The sequence below is a fragment of the Thamnophis sirtalis genome, unplaced genomic scaffold, assembly GCF_051295495.1.
Source record: "Thamnophis sirtalis isolate CommonGarterSnake01/CBP01778 unplaced genomic scaffold, rThaSir2_p1.2 scaffold_3, whole genome shotgun sequence".
Lineage (NCBI taxonomy): Eukaryota > Metazoa > Chordata > Lepidosauria > Squamata > Natricidae > Thamnophis > Thamnophis sirtalis.
In genome coordinates, this window is record NW_028261383.1 from 10,192,202 (window position 1) to 10,216,272 (window position 24,071).

At 42.3% G+C, this 24,071-nt stretch overlaps 2 protein-coding genes and 1 long non-coding RNA gene across 3 annotated transcripts in view; 1 reads left to right on the forward strand and 2 right to left on the reverse strand.

Moving 5' to 3' along the window:
• Nucleotides 1–17,945, forward strand: part of LOC148047136 (uncharacterized) — a 31,899-nt gene extending 13,954 nt beyond the window's left edge. Inside the window, exons 2-3 of the long non-coding RNA XR_015695841.1 lie at nucleotides 16,032–16,137; nucleotides 17,668–17,945. This is a non-coding gene — a long non-coding RNA (uncharacterized LOC148047136). The remainder of the gene's footprint in view (nucleotides 1–16,031; nucleotides 16,138–17,667) is intronic.
• LOC148047137 (uncharacterized) lies at nucleotides 1,028–7,317 on the reverse strand. Its single transcript, XM_087708307.1, has 6 exons — nucleotides 7,123–7,317; nucleotides 6,033–6,479; nucleotides 5,364–5,490; nucleotides 5,122–5,204; nucleotides 4,521–4,647; nucleotides 1,028–3,135 (listed from the first exon to the last, which is right to left on the reverse strand). The coding sequence occupies exons 2-6, from the start codon at nucleotides 6,297–6,299 to the stop codon at nucleotides 1,181–1,183; spliced, it is 2,559 nt and encodes an 852-aa protein (XP_087564433.1). The 5' UTR covers nucleotides 6,300–6,479; nucleotides 7,123–7,317; the 3' UTR covers nucleotides 1,028–1,180.
• On the reverse strand, nucleotides 11,835–21,939 carry LOC106549706 (uncharacterized). Its single transcript, XM_087708300.1, has 5 exons — nucleotides 20,635–21,939; nucleotides 19,706–19,832; nucleotides 19,461–19,543; nucleotides 18,909–19,035; nucleotides 11,835–16,094 (listed from the first exon to the last, which is right to left on the reverse strand). The coding sequence occupies exons 1-5, from the start codon at nucleotides 21,067–21,069 to the stop codon at nucleotides 13,456–13,458; spliced, it is 3,411 nt and encodes a 1,136-aa protein (XP_087564426.1). The 5' UTR covers nucleotides 21,070–21,939; the 3' UTR covers nucleotides 11,835–13,455.
• Between the last annotated feature and the right edge of the window lie 2,132 nt (nucleotides 21,940–24,071).

The window sequence follows — 24,071 nt, forward strand, 5'->3', positions numbered from 1 at the left end:
TAAATAATTTAAATCCTTCTAGCCATATGTTCCATTTGTCGGTTTCATCTCACCAAGTTTCTGTAATGGCAATGATAAACAAGTCTCTCCTTATATTGTTTAATAAACAAGTTGAAACATAAGGAATGTGGAACAACTAACAAATATCAGAATATTCCCATTGCCAACTCTTTAAAAGATGTAAATGTTTTTTTTTGTAAGACTTGTTCTTACAGGTCAAGAAATAACCTGAGATCTAATATTACTTATAAATATGTATGCATGCATTTTCCTTCCTTTATTTTCATCACATTACCCAATTTTTTTTTGAAATGTATAAATATCAGCATCTCTCATTATTTGCATGGGTGTTTCTCATTACTCACTTGGTGGGTCTTAATAATACATACTGTCCAATAAATACTGCAGTGAGACTGAATTTTTTGCATTTTGAATCCATGTGGTCTCCATGACACAAGATCTTTCTCTTAACTAGTTTGGGCCTCAACAATGAGTATATAAAATTAAGAAGTTATGCCCCAGTACCCATCACTTGCAATATTGTTCAGTTTAGCTTACTTTATTGTCATTGCACATGGTACAACAAAATTAAATGCCGATCAGTGTACATTATAACTATAAAAATAAAAACAAAAACATACATCCTATACTTTCTATATAATTGAAATCCTGATATTGCACTATACCGTAGAATTCAATATAGTTAAAAAAAAAAGGATGCGCAGGATGAGATGGATTTTTAAGAATGTTTTGAACTTTCTTAACGCAGTGGGAGTTATAAAGCTCTTCCAAAGAAGGGAGAGGGCAACAAATGATCTTCTGGGCAATGACATTGACCCTCTGGAGTGCTGTCCTATCTGCCACTGTGTAATTGGCAAACCATACACAGATGCAGTGTTAAAATACTCTATATAGTGCAGCGATAAAAGATCACCAGAAATTTTTCATTCAGTTGTTGTTTCCTGAAAAGGTAGCATAATGTCCAGAGAGCAGCACCTTCCACCGTTGCCAAGACTGCCTAAAAAAAAAGCCAATGGCCGGCAACCTTGCAGGTGTCCAGAAATGGCAAGATATTATCAACATATATGCAAGCCGCGGGCCTGCGCCATGGAGACGCAGCTGACCATGCAAAATGGCATTAAATGACCCAAAAAGCAGACTTTGCACCTGCAGAAATACACTAGGAAGAAGGCGAGTTCTTCTTTGTGTGGATCCTTTTATGAAAAGAGAGGGAAGTGTTGTGACTGAAACTCTTTCCACACTCCTGGCACTCATATGGTTTCTCTCCTGTGTGGATCCTCCTATGTGAACTGAGGGAACTGCTTGTATTGAAACTCTTTCCACAATCTGTGCAATGGTAGGGTTTCTCGCCAGAGTGGATCCTTTTATGTGATATCAGGGAACTGCTTGTATAAAAACTCTTTTCACAATCTGTGCATTTATACAGCTTCTCCCCCGAGTGAATCTTCTTGTGAGAACTAAGGTGGCTGCTTTTACTGAATTTCTTTCCACAATCCATGCATTGATATGGTTTCATCCCAGTATGGATCCTTTCATGGGAACTAAGGGAAGCACTTTGGCTGAAACTCTTCCCACATTCCGTGCACGTATATGGTTTCTCTCCCGTGTGGATCCTTTTATGGGCAGTGAGGGAACCACTGGTGGTGAAGCTCTTTCCGCAGTCTGTGCATTTGTATGGCTTCTCTCCTGTGTGGATCCTTTTATGGCAGGACAGATTTCTGTGTTGGCTGAAGCACTTTCCACACTCTGTACATCTATATGGCTTCTCTCCTGTGTGGATCCTTTCATGAGAAATAAGATCAGTACTCTTGCGGAAGCTCTTTCCACACACTGTGCATTTATATGGTTTCTCCCCAGTGTGGATCCTTTTATGGGAAATGAGTTCACTGCTTGTACTGAAGTTCTTTCCACAATCCATGCACTGATAGGGTTTCATTCCTGTATGGATCCTTTCATGGGAAGTAAGGGAAGTGCTCTGGCTGAAACTCTTCCCGCATTCCCTGCACTTATATGGTTTTTCACCTGTGTGGATCCTTTGATGACTAGTAAGGTTATTGCTCCAACTGAAACTTTTCCCACACTCCATGCATTGATATGGCTTCTCGCCTGTGTGGATCCTTTTATGGGAAGTAAGATCACTCCTACTTATAAAGCACTTTCCACAATCTGTGCATTGATATGGTTTCTCCCCTGTGTGGATCCTTTCATGGGAAGTAAGACCACGTCTCATGGTAAAGGTTTTTCCACACTCCAGACATTTAAACGGTTTTTCCCCTGTATGGATCCTTTTATGGGAAATGAGATCACTGCTTTGACTGAACTTTTTTCCACAATCTATGCACTGATATGATTTTATCCCGGTATGCATCCTTTCATGGGAAGTAAGGGAAGTTCTCTGGCTGAAACTCTTCCCGCATTCCCTGCACTTATATGGTTTCTCTCCTGTGTGGATCCTTTTATGGGCAGTAAGGAAACCAGTTGTGGTGAAGCTCTTTCCACAGTCTATACATCTATATGGTTTCTCCCCTTTGTGGATCCTTTTATGAGAAGTAAAATCAATATTCATACTGAACCTCCTTCCACATTCCATCCTTTTATATTTCTTTCCTACATGAGACTTTTTATGCAAAGTAAGATCACTGCTTGTGTAGAAACTCTTTCTGCACTCTGTACATTTATAGGACTTCTTCATTCTATGAGTTGTTTTATGGAGGTTAAAAGTACTGCTATCACTAAAGCTTTTCCCACTGTCTGAATATTTATGTGATTTTGGTTTCTCAACACTTTGATATAAAGGAAGACATAGATTCAAATCTTTTTTTCCATGTTCCTCGCATTCAACCTGCTTCTCTTTAGAGTGGGTTCTGCGACATTCAGAGATGACTGATTTTTTGCTGACTGTTTTCCCACCCTTTAAACAGCTTCTTTTTGCTTTATGAGGTAGGATATTTTCTCTATGCTGAACAGTAGACAAATTTTCCTTCCTATTATTCAACCAGTTTTCTTCAGTTATAGTTGGTTTCCTCCAATTTTGAAATATCCTTTTTGTAGACTCTGTCCTTTCCAGTGAATTCACACCCGGTTTGTTATAATCTTCAGGCTCTTCCCTATCATCTGTTTGGAAGGAAAAAAAGAGAAGAAAATTAAACATGAGATGTTTAAGATGTAAAATGAAGTGCCATCACATCATATTAGCCTCCTTTTTTATTAGCCTCCTTTTTTTCTTTTAACATTACTCTACCAAGGTTTTTCTCTCTAAGCTACATGGTGGTGGGGCTTTGTTTACTGCATCTCTGATCCTTCTGTTATCTCCAGAATGCTGGACTGCTAGGAGACACCTAAGGTATGAGGTCCCATAGAGCTCCATTATTTTTATGCATTAGGGAAAGTAATTTGAGGTCAATTTGGGGAGTAGCATCTAGAGTTCTGGAGTGGAATATGATTAACATTCAATTTCAAATGTGGAAAAAGACAAGTAGAAATTAAATCAAGAAAAAATGGAGGTGCGGTTGCTACAAGTAAACTGTACTTAAATGCTGGGATTTAGCATGTTTGAGATGAATCACCAGAAGATCTTAACTACAATCTATAACTGTGTCAGGGGTGGCTTCACTGCACGCGCAGTGGTATTGGTTCACTGCATGCGCAGTGGTATTGGTTCACTGCATGCGCAGTGGTATTGGTTCACTGCACGCGCACTGCACATTGCTCACACATGCGCAGTTGACTGTTAATTGTTCTGCATATGTGCAGAAACATGCTGGCAATGGCAGAAGACACCGGGGAACCGGTTCGGGGGTGTGGCCAGTCTGGATTGCTGCTGGTTCTGCAACCCAGGCTGAATGACCACTACCGGTTTGACCGAACCGGGCTGAACGGGGAACAACCCACCTCTGGACTGTGTGCAAAAACATCATTTGAAATGAAACTGCTGCTCAGTACTGTTTGAATGTACAGCCAAATATCACACTAGTTTGGACTGAGCATATGTACCACTCTTACAATCCATAGAGCAAGGTTGTCAAACTCGCAGCTCTCTCTAAGCGGTTTACAGAGTCAACCTATTGTCCCCAACAATTGAGGTCCTCATTTTACCGACCTTGGAAAGGTGGAAGGCTGACTCAACCTTGAGCCTGTGAGATTTGAATTGCTGAACTGCTGGCAGTTGGCAACAGAATTAGTCTGTAATATTGCATTCTAACCATTGCAACACCGTGACTCCTTATTTTGATTTATATAGTTGTCTCTATCACATATGTGACTCTGGACATGACTCACATATGGACATTTCCATTCTCTCTAGGAAAAGTAGCCCTTAATCTCTGAGAAACTGGTAAAAACATACCTTCTCCGCATTTAATCCAGAGCAAAATGGATCCCTTACCCATGAAATCCACATTCGTAACAAATCCCTCCCCCAATTAATTAATAAACTGCTTATCTCTCATCAGAATATACTTCTTCATTTATCTGAACCCAGAGCAAAGGAAATCTCTTACCCAAGGATTCCACATTCTTAGCATTTTCCAGCATAACCTCTCTGTACAGGGATTTTTGATCAAAATCCAGCAAGGCCCACTCCTCCTCAGAGAAAAACACAGTTACATCTTGAAAGGACACAGGGATCTGTAGCACAAAAACACTTGTTAATGTACAATTCCAGAAAATATTAGAACATTCCTTATTCTAATGGAAAATATTCTGCTCACTGGGAGCAACCCTTCTATTCTTCTTGATCCACTCCAGTGACAAGATAAGGGAGCAAAATGGATTCCAATACTTCCTTCAAGGTTGCTCATCAAACAAGTATTTGGATATCCCTATATGATAGTTTAAACTTTAATCAATTTCTTGCCCAGTAAGACATACACAGGTTTCATTGAACAACTGGAAGAAGTTGTTGAGATATTTCCTAAAGATGATGTTTGAGATGCTATGGATGGTACCAGAACGCTGGGAAGATGCTCTGAAAATTTGTTTCAGAGCTATTCAGAGGGAGATATTAAATTGGTGCTGGAAAAGGGATTCAGACTACTTTGGGGAGAGTTGGGTGTTCCTTCACTAAATAATGTTGCACTCTGAGAGATGGGACCCTCCTACCTGAATTGGAAGTACAGCCACTGTTTCTGCTCCACCACAAAGAGAAGATCTTTCCATTGGTATTATCACCATTGTTCCATTTTCTGATAAAAGCAGAGGAAGTACATGTTTTAAAAACAGCTGGAAAAAAACTCTGCACATGGGACTCAGGTAATACAGTAAACAAAACTCATGAATATAAAGATGTCAGGCACTATGTAATTCATGAGGACACCAATACATCAAAATAAACCATGTTTTACCTGATGTTATCTTATGAGATATGTCCTCCTGGGGGATCCCCCCAAAGATAATTTCTTGAGGGAAATGTGACGCATCTCCTGATGCTTTAGAACCAGGGGTGGCCACCTCCATGAAATGCCCATGAACCTGAAATAGGAGTGAAGAGAATATTATTGCCCCTGCCCTAGCTTGTTATCTGACTTTGGAAATCACTAGGATGAAGGGGGATGGAATCATTTATCTATCAAGGACACATTTTATTAAAATCAACCTAATTATATTTAATAATTCATTCATATTATTTTTATGATTTCAGCGGCTCCTTTCCCTGTATTTTCTGCTCCACACGGCTCAGAAGGAAACCTTTGACTAAAGTCACTTCCTGGGACCTAATCTCTGCTCCATGCATCCCGACACAGCTCTCCACCTCAGTGGGCAGAGTGGAAAGCTGCAGGATTACCAGAGGTGGTATTCAGCAGATTCTGACATGTTCTGGAGAACTGGTAAATACCACCTCTGATTGGCCCCACCCCCATCTATTCTCTGCCTCCCGAGTACCAGCTGATCCGGAGAAAATGGGATTTTTCAGTATCCTTCCCCTGCCATGCCCACCAAGCCATGCCCATCAAGCCACGCCACGTCCACAAAACCGGTAATAAATTTTTTTGAATCCCACCACTGAAAATTACCATCTGAGCTTTGATGCGGCCCTCTTGTTTCTGCCACTGATCGTAAAGATGATGAAGTTGACTGTATATGCCTTGGAGTCCCTCCGCTTCCTGGCAACAAATCTCCCTGAAAGGGCAACACTGGGCAACACAATGTATGGCTGCTTCATCCAGAATGTTCTGCTTGGTTCTTGCTGCTGGCCCAAACAAATCCAAAGACTCTTCCGAATCTAAGATGCTGCTTTTATTAATGGGAGCAGAATGGTAAGGAGACCCTCCATCTGCCATCTTAGAGAATGACGTATTTCTCCCTTGAATGATTAGCTTCTATGGAAAGTACGTTCAGCTTCCAAGGTAAGATGAAAACAAGCAGAATCCAGCAATCCAACACTGGGAAGAACTTTTTTTCATTATTCAAGTCATTTAAAATTTATATTCATCAGTCCAGGCACTTGATAACTGGGTGGCCTGCAAAGAATAAAAGCAAGGCAGGACAAGACGCAATGAATGGAAATTAATCAAAGGAGAGAACCAACCTAGAACTAAGGAGACATTTCCTGACAGAACAACTGATCAGTGGAACAACTTGACTCCAGAAGTTGTGAATGCTCCAAAATTAGAAGTTTTAAAGAAGAGACTGGACCACCATTTATATGAAATGGTATAGGGTTTATTCCCTGAGCAAGGGGTTGGATTAGAGGACCTCAAAGGCACCTTCTCTAAGCCAGAAAAACCCAGATCCGACCTGCAGATGCACTCAGCACACAACAAACCTTGAGTTTGCTGGGGTCCCCAGGAAGGAGCTTTTGCAGAATTCCATCTTTAACCCAGAATAGGCTCTTCTTGCAGAAGCGCAGATGGTAAAAATGACACAGGAAGTATAGGAGACCCTCCACCTTTCCAGATAAATCTATATGCTGCCCATCTCACCGATAAGAGATGCTCAGGAGGGAGCTTGTGCAGAACTGAACCTTTAACCCAGAAGGGGCTCTCCTTGCAGAGATAAGCGTCCTACGGACCACCTAAAGGAGTGGGGGGGGGGGGAATGAGTATCTGAAATCTTGGGGGTTTCCAAGAAGGACGTCTCTCCAGATACAGAGACTGAGATTACCCAAGCTTGGCTCGGCAGTTCCACCACAGCCCGTTCAATTCCGCGGCTTCCCTGCGAGGAGCCCATGAAAGAGGCGCTTTCCAAGTCCGCCAACTGCGGGATAGGTAGGGCCGGCGAAGGAAGGAAGAAGCCGCTTGCAGGATCGGTCCAGCCTTTTGGAGAGGACGCCGCTTCCTGGGAAAGCGGTCTTTCTCCGTGCGAACTTCCTGCCCCCCACCTTTTGCAAGGATCGGGCGAAATGCTTCCCCGGAGCTTGCAAAAAGCAATTCGGCTGAATCCAAGGGTCGTTTGTAAAGGGCGCCCTCTAGCGGGTCCTGCGTGCCAAGCCTGCGAGGCGATGGACGGGAAGCGAGGTATTCAGAATAGAATAGAGCTGGAAGGGACCTTGGAAGAGCTTTTTTAGATTAGATTAACAGAGTTGGAAGGGACTTTGGAGGTCATCTAGTCCAACCTCCCGCCCAAGCAGGAGACACTACACCATTTCTGACAAATGGCAGTCTCTCCTTGAAACTCTCCAGTGATGAAGCTCCCACAATTTCTGAAGGCTTCTATTCTATCGGTTGATTGTTCTCACTGTCAGAAAGTTCCTCCTTATTTCTAGGTTGAATCTCTCCTTCGTCAGTTTTCATCCATTATTCCTTGTCTGGCCTTTGGGTAGCTTGGAAAATAACTTGGCCCTTCCTCTCTGTGGCAGCCCCTCAAATATTGAAAGGCTGCTATCATTTCTCCCCTGGTCTTTCACTTCACTAGACTAGCCATGCCCAGTTCCTGTAACTGTTCTTCATTATACAACTGGAATAGAACAGAATTGGAAGGGACTTTGGAGGTCCTTTAGTCCAGCCCCTCCCGCCCTACGCAGGAGACCCCTACACCATTTCAGATAAGTGACTATCCAGTCTCTTTTTAAAAACCTCCAGTGATGGAGCACCCACAACTTTTGAAGGCAAGCTGTTCCACTGGTTAATTGCCCCCACTGTTAGGAAGTTTCTCCTCAATTCCAGGTTGCTTCTCTCCTTGATTAGTTTCTATCCATTGTTTCTTGTCCTGCCTTCTGGTACTTTGGAAAGTAAATTGACGCCCCCCCCCCCCTCTTTGTGGCAGCCTCTCAAATCCTGGAATACTGCTATAATTGTCCTCACTAGTCCTTCTTTTCTGTAGACTAGCCAAATTCAAATCCTGCAACTGTTCTTCATATGTTTTAATCTCCAGGCCTTTAATCAGTTGCTCTTCTTTGCACTTTTTCTAAAGTCCCACATCTTTTTTTGTAATGTGGTGACCAAAACTGGATGCAGTATTCCAGGTGTGGTCTTACTAAGACTTTATAAACCAATACTATGTGGACGCCCAGGATTACTGGAGTGGGAGATACTACTAGAACCTGGCAGGGAGACTCGTTGGGTGGTTCTTCTGTTCCATGTGTGGCTCTCTCTGGGAAAATTTCTATCCAGGAACCCATCAGTTCCAGACCATTCTGCTTCTTAGACAACTTAAGGTCTGGCGAGCTGATTGAAATCAGGGAAGGGCACACCAAAGAGTTCTTTGCCATTGAAATGTGCATTTGAAGCAGAAAGCACATGAATATTGTAGGATGCGAACTTCTGAAATGGGAAAGGGGCTCAAAGACAGGATGACCTGGAGGAAAAGGCAATGTGGAAAGATCCTGTATGGAAAAAAGTCAAATCCTCTGTGAGGAAGGTGGAATCCTTTAAAAAGGGATGGAAAACTGAACTGTCTTCCATACAGGTAGTCCTTGACTTACATTCATTTGCTTAGTGATTATTTGAAGTGCATTTGAAGCCATTGTCTACATACAGATTCTCAGTCATCCAGGTCATGGTTGTTCCAAAGATGCTTTTTCAAGAGGCAACTGGACTTTCTGGTTTTTCTCCACACCCATTTGCACTACTCAGGTGACCCTGAGGTCACAGATATACTTCCAAATGGCCACAACGACTTTATAAAAGAATGCAAATGACCAGCTGTCTGCAAGAAGTATAAATTCTTCCATTTTTTCAGAGCTGAAGAAGGTTTTTGGATGAGAAGCAAAAGAAAAAACGAGATAGTCCAGTTGCCTTTTGAAAAAGCACCTTTGGGATTTGAAGCCGTTGTGCTCTACAGGCTCTCCAAGCATTGAAGAGAGCAAGTGCTTCTCCCTAGAAAGGCAGTACTGAGGGGTTGGGGGCCCTTCTGGCCCTCTCCTTCACTGCCCTGGTAGACTCCCCTCAGGGAAACAGCCCTTCGAGGCAACTTGAGAACTTTCGGCAAAAAACCGTTGGAAGAGGCGGCGCTAAGAATTGTGAGGGAAAATGGAGTGACAAAGGCGTCCCTTTTTCCTGGTAAAATAATACTAGTAATATTATAATAGTAATGTAATAAAAATAAAAGTATTGAGGGATTCTGCCCTACAGTCATTTTCAAGGGTAGGACCTGCCCACTATTTTATTGAAGATACGATACTAGTAAGCATTGTTGAGGAACAGCCCCAATCTGAAGTGACAAAAGCTGTGGGAGTCCTGAAGGAAAGAAAAATCCAGAACATAGAAAGGAATCGAATTCCCCAATGGGAATATTTCTCAAAGGCATCCAGGTTTTTTAATGTTACCTCAGCAATTGCAGATGTGTCGGGAAGTGACGGTTCAAAGTTACCACAACACTGAAAAAAGTGACACGACCATTTTTCACACTTATGACCGTTGCAGCATCTCCAGGGTCATGTGATTTACATTTGGATGCTTGACAAGCAACTCACCATTATGATGGTTGGCAGTGTCCCGGGGTCACCTAAACACTTTTTGGAACCTCCTGACAAGCCAAGTCAACGGGGAAACCAGATTCATTTAACAACCATTTTGCTAATTTAACAAGTGCAGTGATTCACTTACGAAATGTGGCAAGAAGTCATAAAATGGGACAAAACTCACTTACATCTCTCACTCAGCAACATAAATTTTGGGTTCAATTGTGGTCTCAAGTTGAGGACTACCCGTATTTTTAACAATTAAAAAAATAATTTGAAACAAAAAGCAAAGTCAAAGGGCAGACTGAATGGACCACTAGGTCTTTTTCTGCTATCAGTTTTCCATATTTCTAGTCTTTTCGTCTAGTCCAGGGGTGTCGAACTTGATTTCATTGAGTGCTGTATCAGGGTTGTGTTTGAGCTGATGGGGGCTGGGAGGCCATTGCCATAGTGGGTGGGGCCACCTCAGTGTCACTCATGTCGGTGCCTATGGTGACCTGAGTACTCTGCCAGCGAAAATGGGTTCCCGAGCTCCATTTTCGCTGACAGAAGCACCACGGGCTGGTCATTCAGTGTTTCCAGGGCACCCCCGCAGGTCAGATTAAGCATTCGGTGGGCTGAATTTGACACCCCTGGTTTAATCCAGCCCCCTGCCCAAGGCAGAATTCCTTATACCATCTTGAACAAATGAAAACCTCCACAACAGAGCATCCAGAACTTTGGATTTTGACCAGCGGCAATTGAACAGTCACTTGCCATTTTTATTTTGGTAATTACAAATCCTCCATACTAACCCCTTTGTTTTTTTGGCTATTACGATTGGGAAAAGAATTACCTTAATCTTTTCCTGGTGGAATGGTCAGAACAGCACAGCTGTGTCATATGTACATTGGATGGAGACCTAATGTATATTATAAAACATTGTATGTCTTCCAATGTCTGTAGGGTATCTGCATCTGTCTTGGCAGTTAGAACAATGCCATGATTGTTCTATGCAAAAGAAAAACAGCTGACATTTGAACATTAAATACATATCAATCATACTGGTTCCTTTTAGAATAAGGAACATTTAGGCAAACAAGCAAAAAAAAAGGATGTTCCACAGATCAGTGACCCGTAACTTTTGGGGCACCAGGTACTGGTTCCATGGAGAGAGATTTTCTGCAGACCGGAAGGGGAGTGGTTTCACATGTTACCTGCATCCATGGATGGGGCTTCGCTTGCTTGTGTGGTTCAGTTTCTAGCATGCCATGACCTGGTGCCAGTCCAAAGACAGTGGGTTAGGGACCCCTGCCGTAGATATTGATCTCTGCTGCTCATTATATATTTAGTTTAAATTTATATAAATTTATTAAATTACAATTAATTACAATTACAATTAGTTAATCAGGGATAACTCATAACACTTTAAGGAAAAAAAGATAAGCAAATATGCTGCTTTGGTTTTATATGTATCTAATATTCCGTGACCCGTCAAAAGCGCGGACGACAAAAGCGCGATCGACAAAATCGCGCCTTTGACGTCATCACAGCGCGACGAAAAAGATCGAAAAATTCAAATAAAAATTAATAAAAATTAAATTAAAGCAAGCCGATTCACATAAAGGTAAGGGTTAGGTTTAGGTTTAGGGTTAGGTTAAGGGTTAGGGTTAGCTTTAGAGCGTTAGCGTTAGGGTTAGGTTAAGGGTTAGCGTTAGGTTTTTCGTTACTTTAACGGTTAGGTTTAGGGTTAGGTTAAGGGTTAGGTTTAGGGTTAGGTTTAGGGTTAGGTTTGGGGGGCTTAGGGTAAGGTTTTCGCTTTATTTTTACATTTTTCGAACTTTTTCGTCGCGCTGTGATGACGTCACAGCGCGCTTTTGTCGAGCGCGATTTTGTCCTACGCGCTTTTGTGGTGGAACCCTAATATTCACTTTGATAGAAAGATCAATGCTTGTTCATTTGCAAAAAAAACCTCCACACAACTACATACAATCAGTAAATTTATTTTTCTTTAATGGATTTCTATGGCCATCTATCTCACATGCATGGCTCCATAGCTAACATTGTGAAAAATAATGTATATAAAATAATGAATACACATATACATATAAATATAGGCAAATCTAAACCATTATTAAAGATAGAAATACTATTGAGTGGAATTTTACATCTTGGAGACTGAATACATGCAGTTTTCTTAGCAGGGTTATGGTTAATAATGGACAAGGTAAAAAAAAACTTATGTCTATTCTAAATCTTCATAGGATAGGATAACATTTGGAAGGAACCTTGAATGTCTTCTAGTCCAACCCCCTGCTTACACAGGAAACCCAATACCATTTCAGACAAATGGTCATCCAAACTCTTCTTAAAAACTTCCCAGTTTAGAGCATTTACAACTTCTGGAGGCAAGTTGTTCTACCGATTAATTGTTCTGTCAGGAAATTTCTCCTTAGTTCTAAGTTGCTTCTCTCCTTGATTAGCTTCTACCCATTGCTTCTTGTCCTGCCCTCAGGTACTTTGGAGAATAGCTTGACTCCCTCTTCTTTGTGGCAACTCAGATATTGGAACACTGCTATCATGTCACCCCCTAGTCTTTATTTTCATCAAACTAGTTCCAGCAACTGTTCTTCATTATGTCTTAACCTCCAGTCTCCTTATCATGTTGCTCTTCTTTGCACATTTTTTTTACAGCATGGTAACCAAAACTGGATGCAGTATTCCAAGTGTGGCCTTATCAAGGCATTACAAAGTGGTATTAACACTTCATATGATCGTGATTCTATCCCTCTAATCAACTTTAATTAGATGAGCCCTGGAAACTAAAGTTTTGCACTGCAGAATCTGGGTGTAGAATTGAAAGAGAGATCAACCTACAATTCCTATGTAGCCACAAGCTAACTAAGTCCAACCTCCTTAAATTCACTTGTCCCTTTACTACAGATCCAGTTTAATAGAGTTGGAAGGGACCTTGTAGGTCATCTAGTCCAGTGGTACGCCCCGGTATGGGTGTACTGGTGGCAGCTGGGAGCAGTGGCCACCATACCAGAACGGTGTTTTGGTGGACCCAAAACGTTCCTTACCTGTTTTTAAGCCAACTGGGCCACTTCTGCACGCCCACGCAGCCTGCGCAACCTCCGCCGAGCAGCTGGAGTGTCGCAGGGCGGTGAGTGCACATGCATGCACAGCATGCGTGCCCGAGGTGGATGCCCGCCCCCGTCACAGCGTTCTGGTAGCGAACCTACCACTGATCTAGTTCAACCCCATGTTTCCAGGGTGGCCCCATGGGCCAGATTCAAGTAGTATGGAGTGCAGATCCAATCCTCGGGCCTTGAGTTTGACACCCCTGATCTATACAATATCTATTACACAATCTTGGCCTCATTGTAGTAAATTGAAGCTTTTCTAAAACGTTCCTGTAATTGTCTTCATCCATGTTACCCTTTCTCCTTCCCTCCCTATCATTTAATCATAATCCATTCCATTTCTATTTTGACACTGTAATCAGAAATGGAACCACATTAAGTTCTTTCCACATTGCATAAATCTGTAGGGCCTCTCCTCTTTGTGGCTCCTTTTATCAGACATTCATTATTCTGAATGAAACTCCTTCCATATTATATGCTGGCAGGCGGGTTCTGTCTGGTGTGGATCCTTTTATGAAAAGAGAGGGAAGTATTGTGGCTGAAACTCTTCCCACACTCCTGACACTGATACGGTTTCTCTCCCGTGTGGATCCTTCTATGTGAATTAAGGGAACTGCTTGTAATGAAACTTTTTCCACAGTCCATGCAATGATATGGTTTCTCACCAGAGTGGATCCTCTTATGTGATATCAGGGAACTGCTTGTATGAAAGCTCTTGTCACACTCTGTGCATTTATACAGCTTTTCCCCTGAGTGGATCTTCTTGTGAGAACTAAGATGACTGCTTTGACTGAAGGTCTTTCCACAATCTAGACATTGATATGGTTTCATCCCAGTATGGATCCTTTCATGGGAACTAAGGGAAGCACTTTGGCTGAAAGTCTTGCCACATTCTGTGCACTTATATGGTTTCTCCCCTGTGTGGATTCTTTTATGGGCAGTGAGGGAACCGCTGGTGGTGAAGCTCTTTCCACAGTCTGTGCATTTATATGGTTTCTCCCCTGTGTGGATCCTTTTATGGCAGGTAAACTGACTGCTTTGAGTAAAGCTCTTTCCACATTCCATGCATTTGTAGGGCTTCTCTCCAGTGTGGAATCTTTTATGAGAAGTAAAGGAACTCAAGTCTCTAAAACTCCTTCCACAGTCCATGCACTGATAAGGTTTTTCCCCTGTGTGGATCCTTTTATGGGAAATGAGTTCACTGCTTGTACTGAATCTCTTTCCACATTCCATGCATTGATATGGTTTCATACCTGTATGGATCCTTTCGTGGGAAGTAAGGGAAGTGCTTTGGCTGAAACTCTTCCCACACTCCATGCACTTATACGGTTTCTCCCCTGTGTGAATTCTTTTATGTGAAGTAAGGTTACTGCTCCAACTGAAGCTTTTCCCACAATCCGTGCATTGATATGGTTTCTCCCCTGTGTGGATCCTTTTATGGGAAGTAAGATCACTCCGACTTATAAAGCACTTTTCACACTCCATGCATTGGTATGGTTTTTCCCCTGTGTGGATCCTTTCATGGGAAGTAAGACCACGTCTCATGGTAAAGCTTTTACCACAGTCTCTGCATTTAAATGGTTTCTCTCCCGTGTGGATCCTTTTATGGGAAATGAGATCACTGCTTGTACCAAATCTCTTTTCACACTGCAAGCATTGGAATGGTTTCATCCCTGTATGGATCTTTTCATGAGAAGTAAGGGAAGCACTTTGGCTGAAACTCTTCCCACATTCCATGCACTTAAACGGTTTCTCTCCCGTATGATTCCTTTTATGGGCAGTAAGAGAACCACTGGTGGTGAAGCTCTTTCCACAGTCTGTACATTTATATGGTTTCTCCCCTGTGTGGACCCTTTTATGGGAAGTAAGTTGGCTTTTTTGACTAAATCTCTTTCCACACTCCATGCAATTGTATGGTTTCTCTCCTGTATGGAACCTTTTATGGGAAGTAAAGGAACTCATGTCTCTAAAGCTCTTTGTGCACTCCATGCATTGATAAGGCTTTTCCCCTGTGTGGATCCTTTTATGGGAGGTAAGGTTACTGCTCCAACTGAAGCCTTTTCCACACTCTGAGCATTGATACGGTTTTCCCCCTGTATGGCTCCTCTTATGGGAAGTAAGATCACTTCTACTTACAAAGGTCTTTCCACATTCCATGCATTTATATGGTTTCTCCCTTGTGTGAATTCTTTCATGGGAAATAAGACCACGTCTCATTGTAAACTTTTTTCCACACTTCATGCATTTAAATGGTTTTTCTCCTGTGTGGATCCTCTTATGAGAGATGAGCTCATTGCTTGTACAAAATTGAGTTCTACATGCCAAGCACTGATATGATTTCATCCCTGTATGGCTCAATTCATGGGAATTAGGCGAAGCTCTCTGGCTGAAATTCTTCTCACATTCCATGCACTTGTGCTGTTTATCTCCCATGTGGATTCTTTTATGTGCAGTACTGCTCATGGTGAGGCTCTTTCCACAATTTGTGCATCTAAGTGGCTTATCCTCTGTGTGGATACTTTTATGCAAAGTAAGATCAATACTTGTATAGAACCTCTTTCCACAATCTATGCATGTATAAGGTTTCTTTCCTGGATAAGACTTTTTGTGCACAATATGATCATTGCTTTTATAGAAACTTGTTCTGTGTTCTCTGCTTTTACATGACTTCTCCACTCTATGAACTGTTTTCTGGGAGTTAAAAATGCTGCTCTCATTAAATTTCTCCCCACTGTCTGAACATTTATGTGATTTTGGTATCTCAATGCTTTGATGTAAAGTAAGACAGAGATTCAAATTATTATTATTTCCATATTCCTTGCATTCAGGCTGCTTATCTTTAGAGCAGATACTGCTGTATTCATGGACATCTGATTTACAGATGGACATTTTTTCAGCTTTTAAACAGCTTCCTTTTTCTTGGTGATGTTGCATATGGAAGGTGCGATTTTCTCCATACTTAAAATTAGAGGATTTCTCCATCCTATTATTCAACTGGTTTTCAGTCATGTTTGGCTCCTCCTGATTTTGCAATATCTCTTCTCCAGTTTCAGTTCGTTTCAAAGAATTCACGCCTGATTCATTGCAATTCTCTGGTTTCTGTCTGTCAACTGTTTGGAAGAAAAACAAAAAGACATTCATCAGAAGTTTAAGGTACAAAGTGAAAATGCCATCACATTATATTAGCTATATATTTATTTGGATACTGCTGTACCAGGTGGTGGGGATATGACTGGGCGCTTTCTTTACTGTATCTCGGATTCTGGTTATTTCCAGAATGTCAGACTGCTTGGAGGCACCTGAAACATGAGGAACTATAAAACTCCATTATTTTTTCTCCATTGGAGAAAATAATTTAGTGTCAAGAGAAAACCTTTAAGGAGTACCATCTTCAGTTCTGGAGTGGGGTATCATCAGCTTTGTTGCTTAATATTTGGCTTCAAGTGTGGAAGAAGGCAAGTTGATATTACATCTAGAGAAATTAGAGATGCTTTTGCTACAAGAGAACTGGATTTAGATACTGGGATTCCAGCATGTATGAGATAAAAGTTGTCCTCCCTTGGAACCACCCACCCACCCATGTGCACTCCAGGAGTTTCTTCATGTTCATCTGTCCTTGTATTTATTGAGTCATACAGAGATCTTTGTTTACTCACAGTAAACGTGAGATAAATGGCGTGAAACAATCAGAATATCCTGAACTTGATCATTTTTTCCTTCCCCCAACTGGTAAGATTGCTTAAACAAGCTACATCTACTTGAAAGATTTTTCTGCCCAGCCCAATGGTTCTTTAAGGGCTAGACACAAGTTAACAGACTCTGCTCTGTAACAATAATAAGTTGATTTCAACTTTTCCACTTGTGCTGCTACCTAAAACTGACCAGACCTTAAATCAGTTTCATACTGAGGGTTTGTATCCTAAAGCGAACAAGGTAAAGAACCCCAGTTAGTACATTCCTTGCAACATTCAGTTTCAATTTTTGCCCGTTTACTCATAATATCTTCATTCCAAATCACTTTCCAAATGTAAATATTAACTTCCTTCTTAATAATTATCCAACCATAGGGTGAGCAAGCCAAAGGATGGGGGGAATAGGAGTGAAAGGGCTTTAAGATTTGCTCTGCAAACCTAGTTTCCTCCCGAGTTGAACTGCAGAGAATTCCTTGCTTCCCCCCCCCCCCCAAAGTATTTGGCGGTGGAATCTCCAGGTGCTCTGAATATATTCAGGGACAATTTTTAATTGTCTAAGGGGTTACTTCCAGTGCTAGTATTTCTCTTGCATTATGGTTCTTTGGTATCTGTCCTCAAACCCCAATTTGAGTGTTGATGCACAAATCAGAAGTGTTGCTTCTAATCTGTGCATTAACACTTAAGTTGGGGTTTGTGGAACAGATACCAAAGAACCACAGTGCAAGAGAGATTTCAAATGCTATTATAGACAGGAAAAAAAAGAAATGTAAAAGGCGGTTCTGAGGTGACTTACACCTCAGCTTTGGAAACTGTCTCAGAAGGTGTTTATTCCTTTCTTGAGATATCATGTAAACATGAGCTCCTACCAAAACAAGTGGGAGAGGCAATTATTATTATTTTAATATTATGATTATTTTGATTTGTAGGTGATGACTTCCAGTGAGGTGAGGAGAACCAATGCCTGCATTTTTCAATTTCAATTTCATTTGAGATTGGCAGCTGGATGCGAGGTGTGGACTACTGAAATTCTCTCTGGAAGAAATAGAAATCTGGAAACTTCCTATAAGTATTTTGGACAGCTGATTTTGGTGAGCTATAAAAACTATAGTTTTTTGCACATGTTTGTGGTAAGCTTGAAATGGTGAATTCTACCATCTCTGGGCAGTAAATGTAGCTTTTCAGGACTAAAGATTTGATTAAACCTCTTCCTTTTAATAATTTTGGAGTATTAATGTGATTTAGAGATGGCTAGAAAGAAGAAGGGGGAAAAATAAAACTGGTTTACTTGCGAATGGTTAAAGAGTAGGTTGTTTTTTGTGATGTTTAATGATTATCTGGTTTGGATAGTTTTTCTTTTAGAAATATACAATGGTGTAATGGATTAATCTTTTGATATCTAAATAAGGGGTTATTATGATAATTTTTAATAGTTGTTATGAGAGATGAGGGGAACCTAGACTAAATGGAATGGGGATTATATACTGATATTATTAAGGCTAGCTGAAGACTTAGAAAAGACTTTATAAAAAATAGGGTAAGATATAGAATGAAAAGTTATTGTGCTGTATTTTAAGAGTCAGTAATATATTGTTAATCTTCATTAATATTGAGATGGAAAGGGAAGACTTACTTTCTTAGCGGGGCGGGCGGGTTGCAGTTTCTAATTTTTAAAAAAATTTAATTTAATTTTTCTAATTTCTAATTTTTTTGTTTTATGTATTTTTGTGTTATGTTTTGTATAATTTATTTACAATAGTCCTTAATAAAATTATGCTGATTATTATTTTGATTTATATAGCCATCCATCCCAAATACATAACTCTAGATCTGTGATGGCGAGCCCTCTTTATGGGCACGCAAGCTGTCATCACAGCTCAGCTCCACCGCGCATGCATGCGCGCATCCTGCTGGCCAGCTGGTTTTCGGGTCTCTGCTGTGCATGCACGGGGGAACGGAGCACATGTGAGAGATGCACATGCATGCATGGGGCCATGTGCACAGACTATGCACACGGGGCACGGGCACACATTGCATTATGGTCACGGGCGCTTTTGGCACGCAACAACAAAAGGTTAGCCATCACTGCTCTAGGTGCAATGCACATAAAGTCATCAGTTCTCTTCAGCTAAAGTACAGACCTGAATATCCTCCAAGAAATTGATAAGCTGCTTAGCTCTTATCAGAATATACCTTCCCCACCAATTTCAGTCCAGAACAAAATGGATCCCTTACCCACAAACTCCACATTTGTAGCATTTTCCAGCATGACTTCTCTGTAGAGGGATTTTTGGTCAAAATCCAGCAGAACCCACTCCTCCTCAGAGAAAAATACAGTTACATCTTCAAAGGACACCAGAACCTAAAATACAATAGCAATCCTTGTTAATGTACAATTCCAGAAAATATTGGCAAATTCTAATGAAAAAAATATTCCACTTGTTGGGAACACATCTTATATTTTTTTTATCAATTCTTGAGGCACGTTTATTAAGCATGTATTGAAATATTCATATATGACACTTCAATGTCTTATGTTGCCCAGTAGGTGATACAAGTCTTCACTGAACAACAAGTTGAAGATATTGAGAGATGTTCTCAAGAAGAAGCGTGAGCACTATGAATATATGGATGGTATCAGAACACTGGGAAGATGCTTACAGTCTGATAAACTGTTGGCTGGGACATATTAAATTGGCTTTCAAAAAGTGATTTAGACCACTGTGGAGAGTGTTTCATGTTCCTTGAATAAATCATGTTGCACTTTGGGAGGTGGGATACTCCTACCTGAGTTGGAAGTACAACCACTGTTTCTGCACCACCACAAAGAGGAGACCTTTCCATTGGTACAATCACCACTGCTCCATTCTCTGAGAATGACATAAAAGCAGAGGTAGTACATATTTTAAAAACAGTCCGAGAAAAACTTTGCCCACGGGGCTAAGGTATTCTTGTAACAGGAACTCAGGGATATAAAGACTTCAGAGGCAATGTATACTTCTGAGGACTCCAATACATCAGAAGTTTTTTACCTGATGAGGTCTCCTGGGATGGGTCCTCCTGGGAAATCTTCCCAAAGACAATTTCTTGGGGGAGTTGTGACAGGTCCCCTAATGCTTTAGAACCTTGGGCAGCCATCCCCATGAACAGCGCACGAACCTAAAATAGCAACCAAATAAAATGTTACTGCCCCTGTCCCAAGTTATTATATGTCAGTGATGGTTAACCTCTTTGGTGCTGAGTGCCCAAGGCGTGCACACGCACGCGATTGAACACATGCATGCCAGAACACCCAAAATGCATTGTAAGTGCCCCCTGCGCATGTGTGCATAATCCGCTTGTATGCACACATCCCCCGGAGATGAGGACTGCCCCCCCCCCACGCATATGCCCCTCTCACCCAGTTTGGCTTCCAGGTTGGTGCAGGAGGCATTACAGGCCAAAAATGGGGTGCAAGGCCCCCACATGCCCTGTTTTGGGCCTGGAAAGTCTCCTGCACCAACTTGCACCCCCTCTGTGCATGTGCCCTCACACACACGCACCAGAGGTGGGTTCCTACCGGTTCGGACCAGTTCAACTGAGTTGGTAGTAACTCAGCCGGCCACGTCCCTGAGCAAACTGGCAGTAGAAGCTGGAACCCACCCCTGCCGCAAACATCACCCACTTGCACCCTGCCCACTGCGCATGCACTGCAGAGACCCGAAGATCAGCTGGCTGGCGGGAGGCATGTGCACATGTGCGGTGGAGCTGGGCTGGGGCGATGGCTGGAGTGTCCACAGAGGGCTCTACATGCCATCTGTGGCACACGTGCCATAGGTTCGCCATCACAGTTATATGTCCTTGGAAATAATCATGGTGAAGATGGATAGAATCAATTACCTAACCAGGACAGGATTCTAAGAAGATCATCCTAACTATATTAGAATGGAAACCTGTAAATATTCATTCATGTTGATCTCACCTGCTGTTTTTGCGGCATTTTCTGCTCAACCTGGCTCAGGAGGAAGCCTTCAGCCAGATCTATTTCCTGAGAGCTGGTCTCTGCTCTATACATCCAGACACAGTTCTCCATCTGAGACAGGGTGGCCAGGGGCAGGGCCTCCAAATCCATCATTGGAGTTTTCGTGTGGTCTTCTTGGCTCAGCCACCGATCATAAAGACGGTGGAGTCGACTGCATATGTCTCGGAGTCCTTCAGCCTCCTGGTAACAGAACTCCCTGAAAGGGCAACGATGGACAACACAATGTGGGGTTTCTTCTTTCAGAATGCCCTGCTGAGTTCTTGCCGTTTGTCCAGGTAAATCCAAACTCTCTTCTGAATCTGCAGAGCAACTTTCATTCATGGGAGTAGAATCCCCTTCAGCCATCTTGGAGACTGAGCCATTTCTCCCCTCCATATCTGGCTTCTTTGGGAATTATGTCCAGCTTGCAGGCTAAGATAAAACCGCGTAGAAAACTATAGTCCAAAGCACTGACAAAAAACTCTCATTATTTCATGTTTACAATTTACCTTCCTGAAAAATATGCAGGAGAGCGGCTTGCTGGGATTAAAAGAAAAAACAGTAGATCACAGCGACTAATGAAAGGTAATTGCAATGAGTGAAAAAACATTTTTGGACATTGCCACATCCACTGCGGGTACACATTACAAAGGATATGCAAATTTCTCTTGAAAGTTAAGAACTCTTGAAGTTTGTGGGATATTTTTTTTAATCTGTATCCAGGGTGCCACTTTTGCAAAGACTCAAAATATCAGGAATATTGACACGGGGTGCAGATCAGCCCGAACCTTTGGATTGCGGCAGAAAGGATTACTTCCCTTCCTCCAAGCCCTGGAAAGGGGACGCCTTCCCAAGCCAGGAAACCCAGATCCTCTGAACTGCAGATGCTCTCGATAGAAACCCAACCCTAAACTTGCTTGGAGTCTTCAAGAGAGAACTGTGCAGAATTCAATCTCTAACCAAGAAGCTCCTCTCCTCGCCCAAATTAAGAGTCCGGCGCAGCAAAAATGGGGCAGGTGAGTGAGAAGTGCAGAATGTAGACGATTGGGGGGATTTCCAGCTTAGCCCCACAAGATCCACCCCACTCTCCAGATTTGGAGACTGAAAAGATCTCCCGGCCTGGCTCGGCAGCTGGCCAGGATCCCCCGACTTCGCCGCTTTCCAAGGCAGGAGACGATTCGCCGGGCAGCTGCGGGAAAGGGAAAGGCCAGCGAAGGAAAGTAGGAGCCGTTTGCAAGGATCAGTCCAGCCTTTGGAGAAAGCGCAGCTTCCTGTAAAGGGCTCCCGCGGCGTGGGAATGGTCATTTCCTGCCCTCCCTTTGCAAGCATCGGGCGAGATGCTTCCAGGAGCGAGCAAAAGCAATTCGGCTGAACCCGGAGGTGGTTTTGCAAAGGGGCGCCCTCTGGCGGGTCCTGCATGCCAAGCCTGCGGGGCGATGGGCGAGAAGTGAGGGTTGCTGGAGAGGGAGATGCTGCTCTGTCCAGGAAACCATTCCTCTGCTTCTTAACCAATTTGGGTCTGGAGACCACGGAAATCTGAGAAAGAGCACAGGAATGAGATCTCGCCAATCCAAAGAGTGCCTTTGAACGCATGGAAACGTTTTCATCCTCAGTGAGGAAACTGGAGTGGTTTGAAAAGGAGCCCAAAACATAACTGTCTCCAATCGAAAAAGTGCTTTTCAAGAGTCAACTGGACTTAACTCAACTATGAAGTTCTGTGGGAGTGACAGGGGGAAGGATACTGCAAAATCTCCATTCCCACCTCATTCTGGGGCCAGACAGAGGTGGTATTTGCTGGTTCTTTGAACTACTCAAAATTTCCACTAGTGGTTCTCCAGAACCTGCTGAATTTTATCCCTGACTTAACTTGTTTCTCTTTGAATAGGTTTTGCTTCTCATCCAAGAAGCTTCTTCACTCCTGTCCAGTTTAGCGGGACAGATTTTATTTGAAGCGAAACGTCTTCAAATAAAAACAACTCCACTTGCCTCTTGAAAAAGCACCTTTGGGACAACCATAACCTGGATGATTGAGAATCCCTATAGACATTTAAGCTATGCAAGAGCTAAAGAAGCTTCTTGGACGTTTATGAAGGTTCTCAGTCATCCAGGTCCCAAAGGTGCTTTTTTCAAGAGGCAGTTTGACTTTCTGATTTTTTCTTTCAAAACATTTTGCTTCTCATTAAAGAAGCTTCTTCAGCTCTGACTGGATAGTGGGGAATTCATTCCCCACCATCCAGTTTGATTCCCCACCATGCAGTCAGAGCTGAAGAAGCTTCATGGCCGAGAAGTGAAAAACCAGAAAGTCCAATTGCCTCTTGAAAAAGCACCTTTGGGACAACCATGACCAGGATGACTGAGAATCTCCATTTTACTCTCTTAATAGTTGGTCTCACAATAATTGAGGTCTAATTCCAGCAAAGGTCTGGCATTCATAGCTATGTCTCCTGCTCACTTGTGAATGTTCAAATCAGTATTGCAAATGAACTATGGGGTGGGGCCAATCCCCACCTTCAGTTAGGATAAGGGCTTAACAAAAATGTAATTTTATATGAATGCATAGGAATGTATTTGTCTCACAGGTGACTTCAAGTTAGGCAAGAGTGTGTTGGGAGAATTTCCCTGAGTTTAAGATACCCCGTTAAAAAGATGTGTGTGGGTGTGTGTGCAGATCACACTTTTTAACTTCAACCAACCCTGTGTCGTGACCCCGATTCCAATAATAAAGTGCAGGCCTTTATCTCAATTCTCTCTAGGCATTCTATTCATTTGTTTTTTTCCTTGCAAAATAGACCATCATTCCCCGCTATTTCATCTTACCCTACCAAGGGTAATCCTTAGACTAGGAATGCCATGAAAGTCAGTTAATCAGGTAGTCCTCAACTTACGACCATAATTGAGCCCAAAACCTCCATTGCTAAATGAGACAGTTGTTAAGTGAATTTTGCCCCATTTTACAACTATTCTTGCCCCATTTGTTAAGTGAAGCACTGCAGTTGTTAACTTAGTAACACAGGTTAAGGGAATATGGATTCCCCATTGAGGTTGGTTGCTGGAAGGTTGCAAAAGGGGATCACAGGACCTCAGGACATTACAACAGTCATAAATATGAATCAGTTGCCAAGTGTCAGAATTCTGATCACATGACCACGGGGATGCTGCAATGGTCATAAGTGAAAAAAAGCTTGTAGGTCATTTTTTTCCAGCGCCATTTGAACGGTCATTAAATGAACTGTTGTAAGTCAAGGACTACTTCTATGATCAGAAACCTGGGCCTCCTCTTCCCCCTCCCGCCATCTGCAACTGGGGGCTTCCAAGATGAAAGCATCCCAACCTGCTCCGTTTGATCTCCTGGGGATACAAGCAGAGCGTCCAACCCTTTGGAAACCCCCGGAGACAAA

What these genes read in the sequence shown, in the direction of transcription:
- LOC148047137 (XM_087708307.1), bottom strand. Translation starts at nt 6,299, where the DNA reads ATGGCAGATGGAGGGTCTCCTTACCATTCTGCTCCCATTAATAAAAGC. An exon ending in ATCTCATAAGATAACATCAG is followed by an intron (nt 5,205 to 5,363) that starts GTAAAACATGGT and finishes TGCTTTTATCAG; the next exon opens with AAAATGGAACAATGGTGATA. An exon ending in TAAGAATGTGGAATCCTTGG is followed by an intron (nt 3,136 to 4,520) that starts GTAAGAGATTTC and finishes CCTTCCAAACAG; the next exon opens with ATGATAGGGAAGAGCCTGAA.
- LOC106549706 (XM_087708300.1), bottom strand. Translation starts at nt 21,069, where the DNA reads ATGGAGGGGAGAAATGGCTCAGTCTCCAAGATGGCTGAAGGGGATTCT. An exon ending in AAATGCCGCAAAAACAGCAG is followed by an intron (nt 19,833 to 20,634) that starts GTGAGATCAACA and finishes TTGCTATTTTAG; the next exon opens with GTTCGTGCGCTGTTCATGGG. An exon ending in TACAAATGTGGAGTTTGTGG is followed by an intron (nt 16,095 to 18,908) that starts GTAAGGGATCCA and finishes TCTTCCAAACAG; the next exon opens with TTGACAGACAGAAACCAGAG.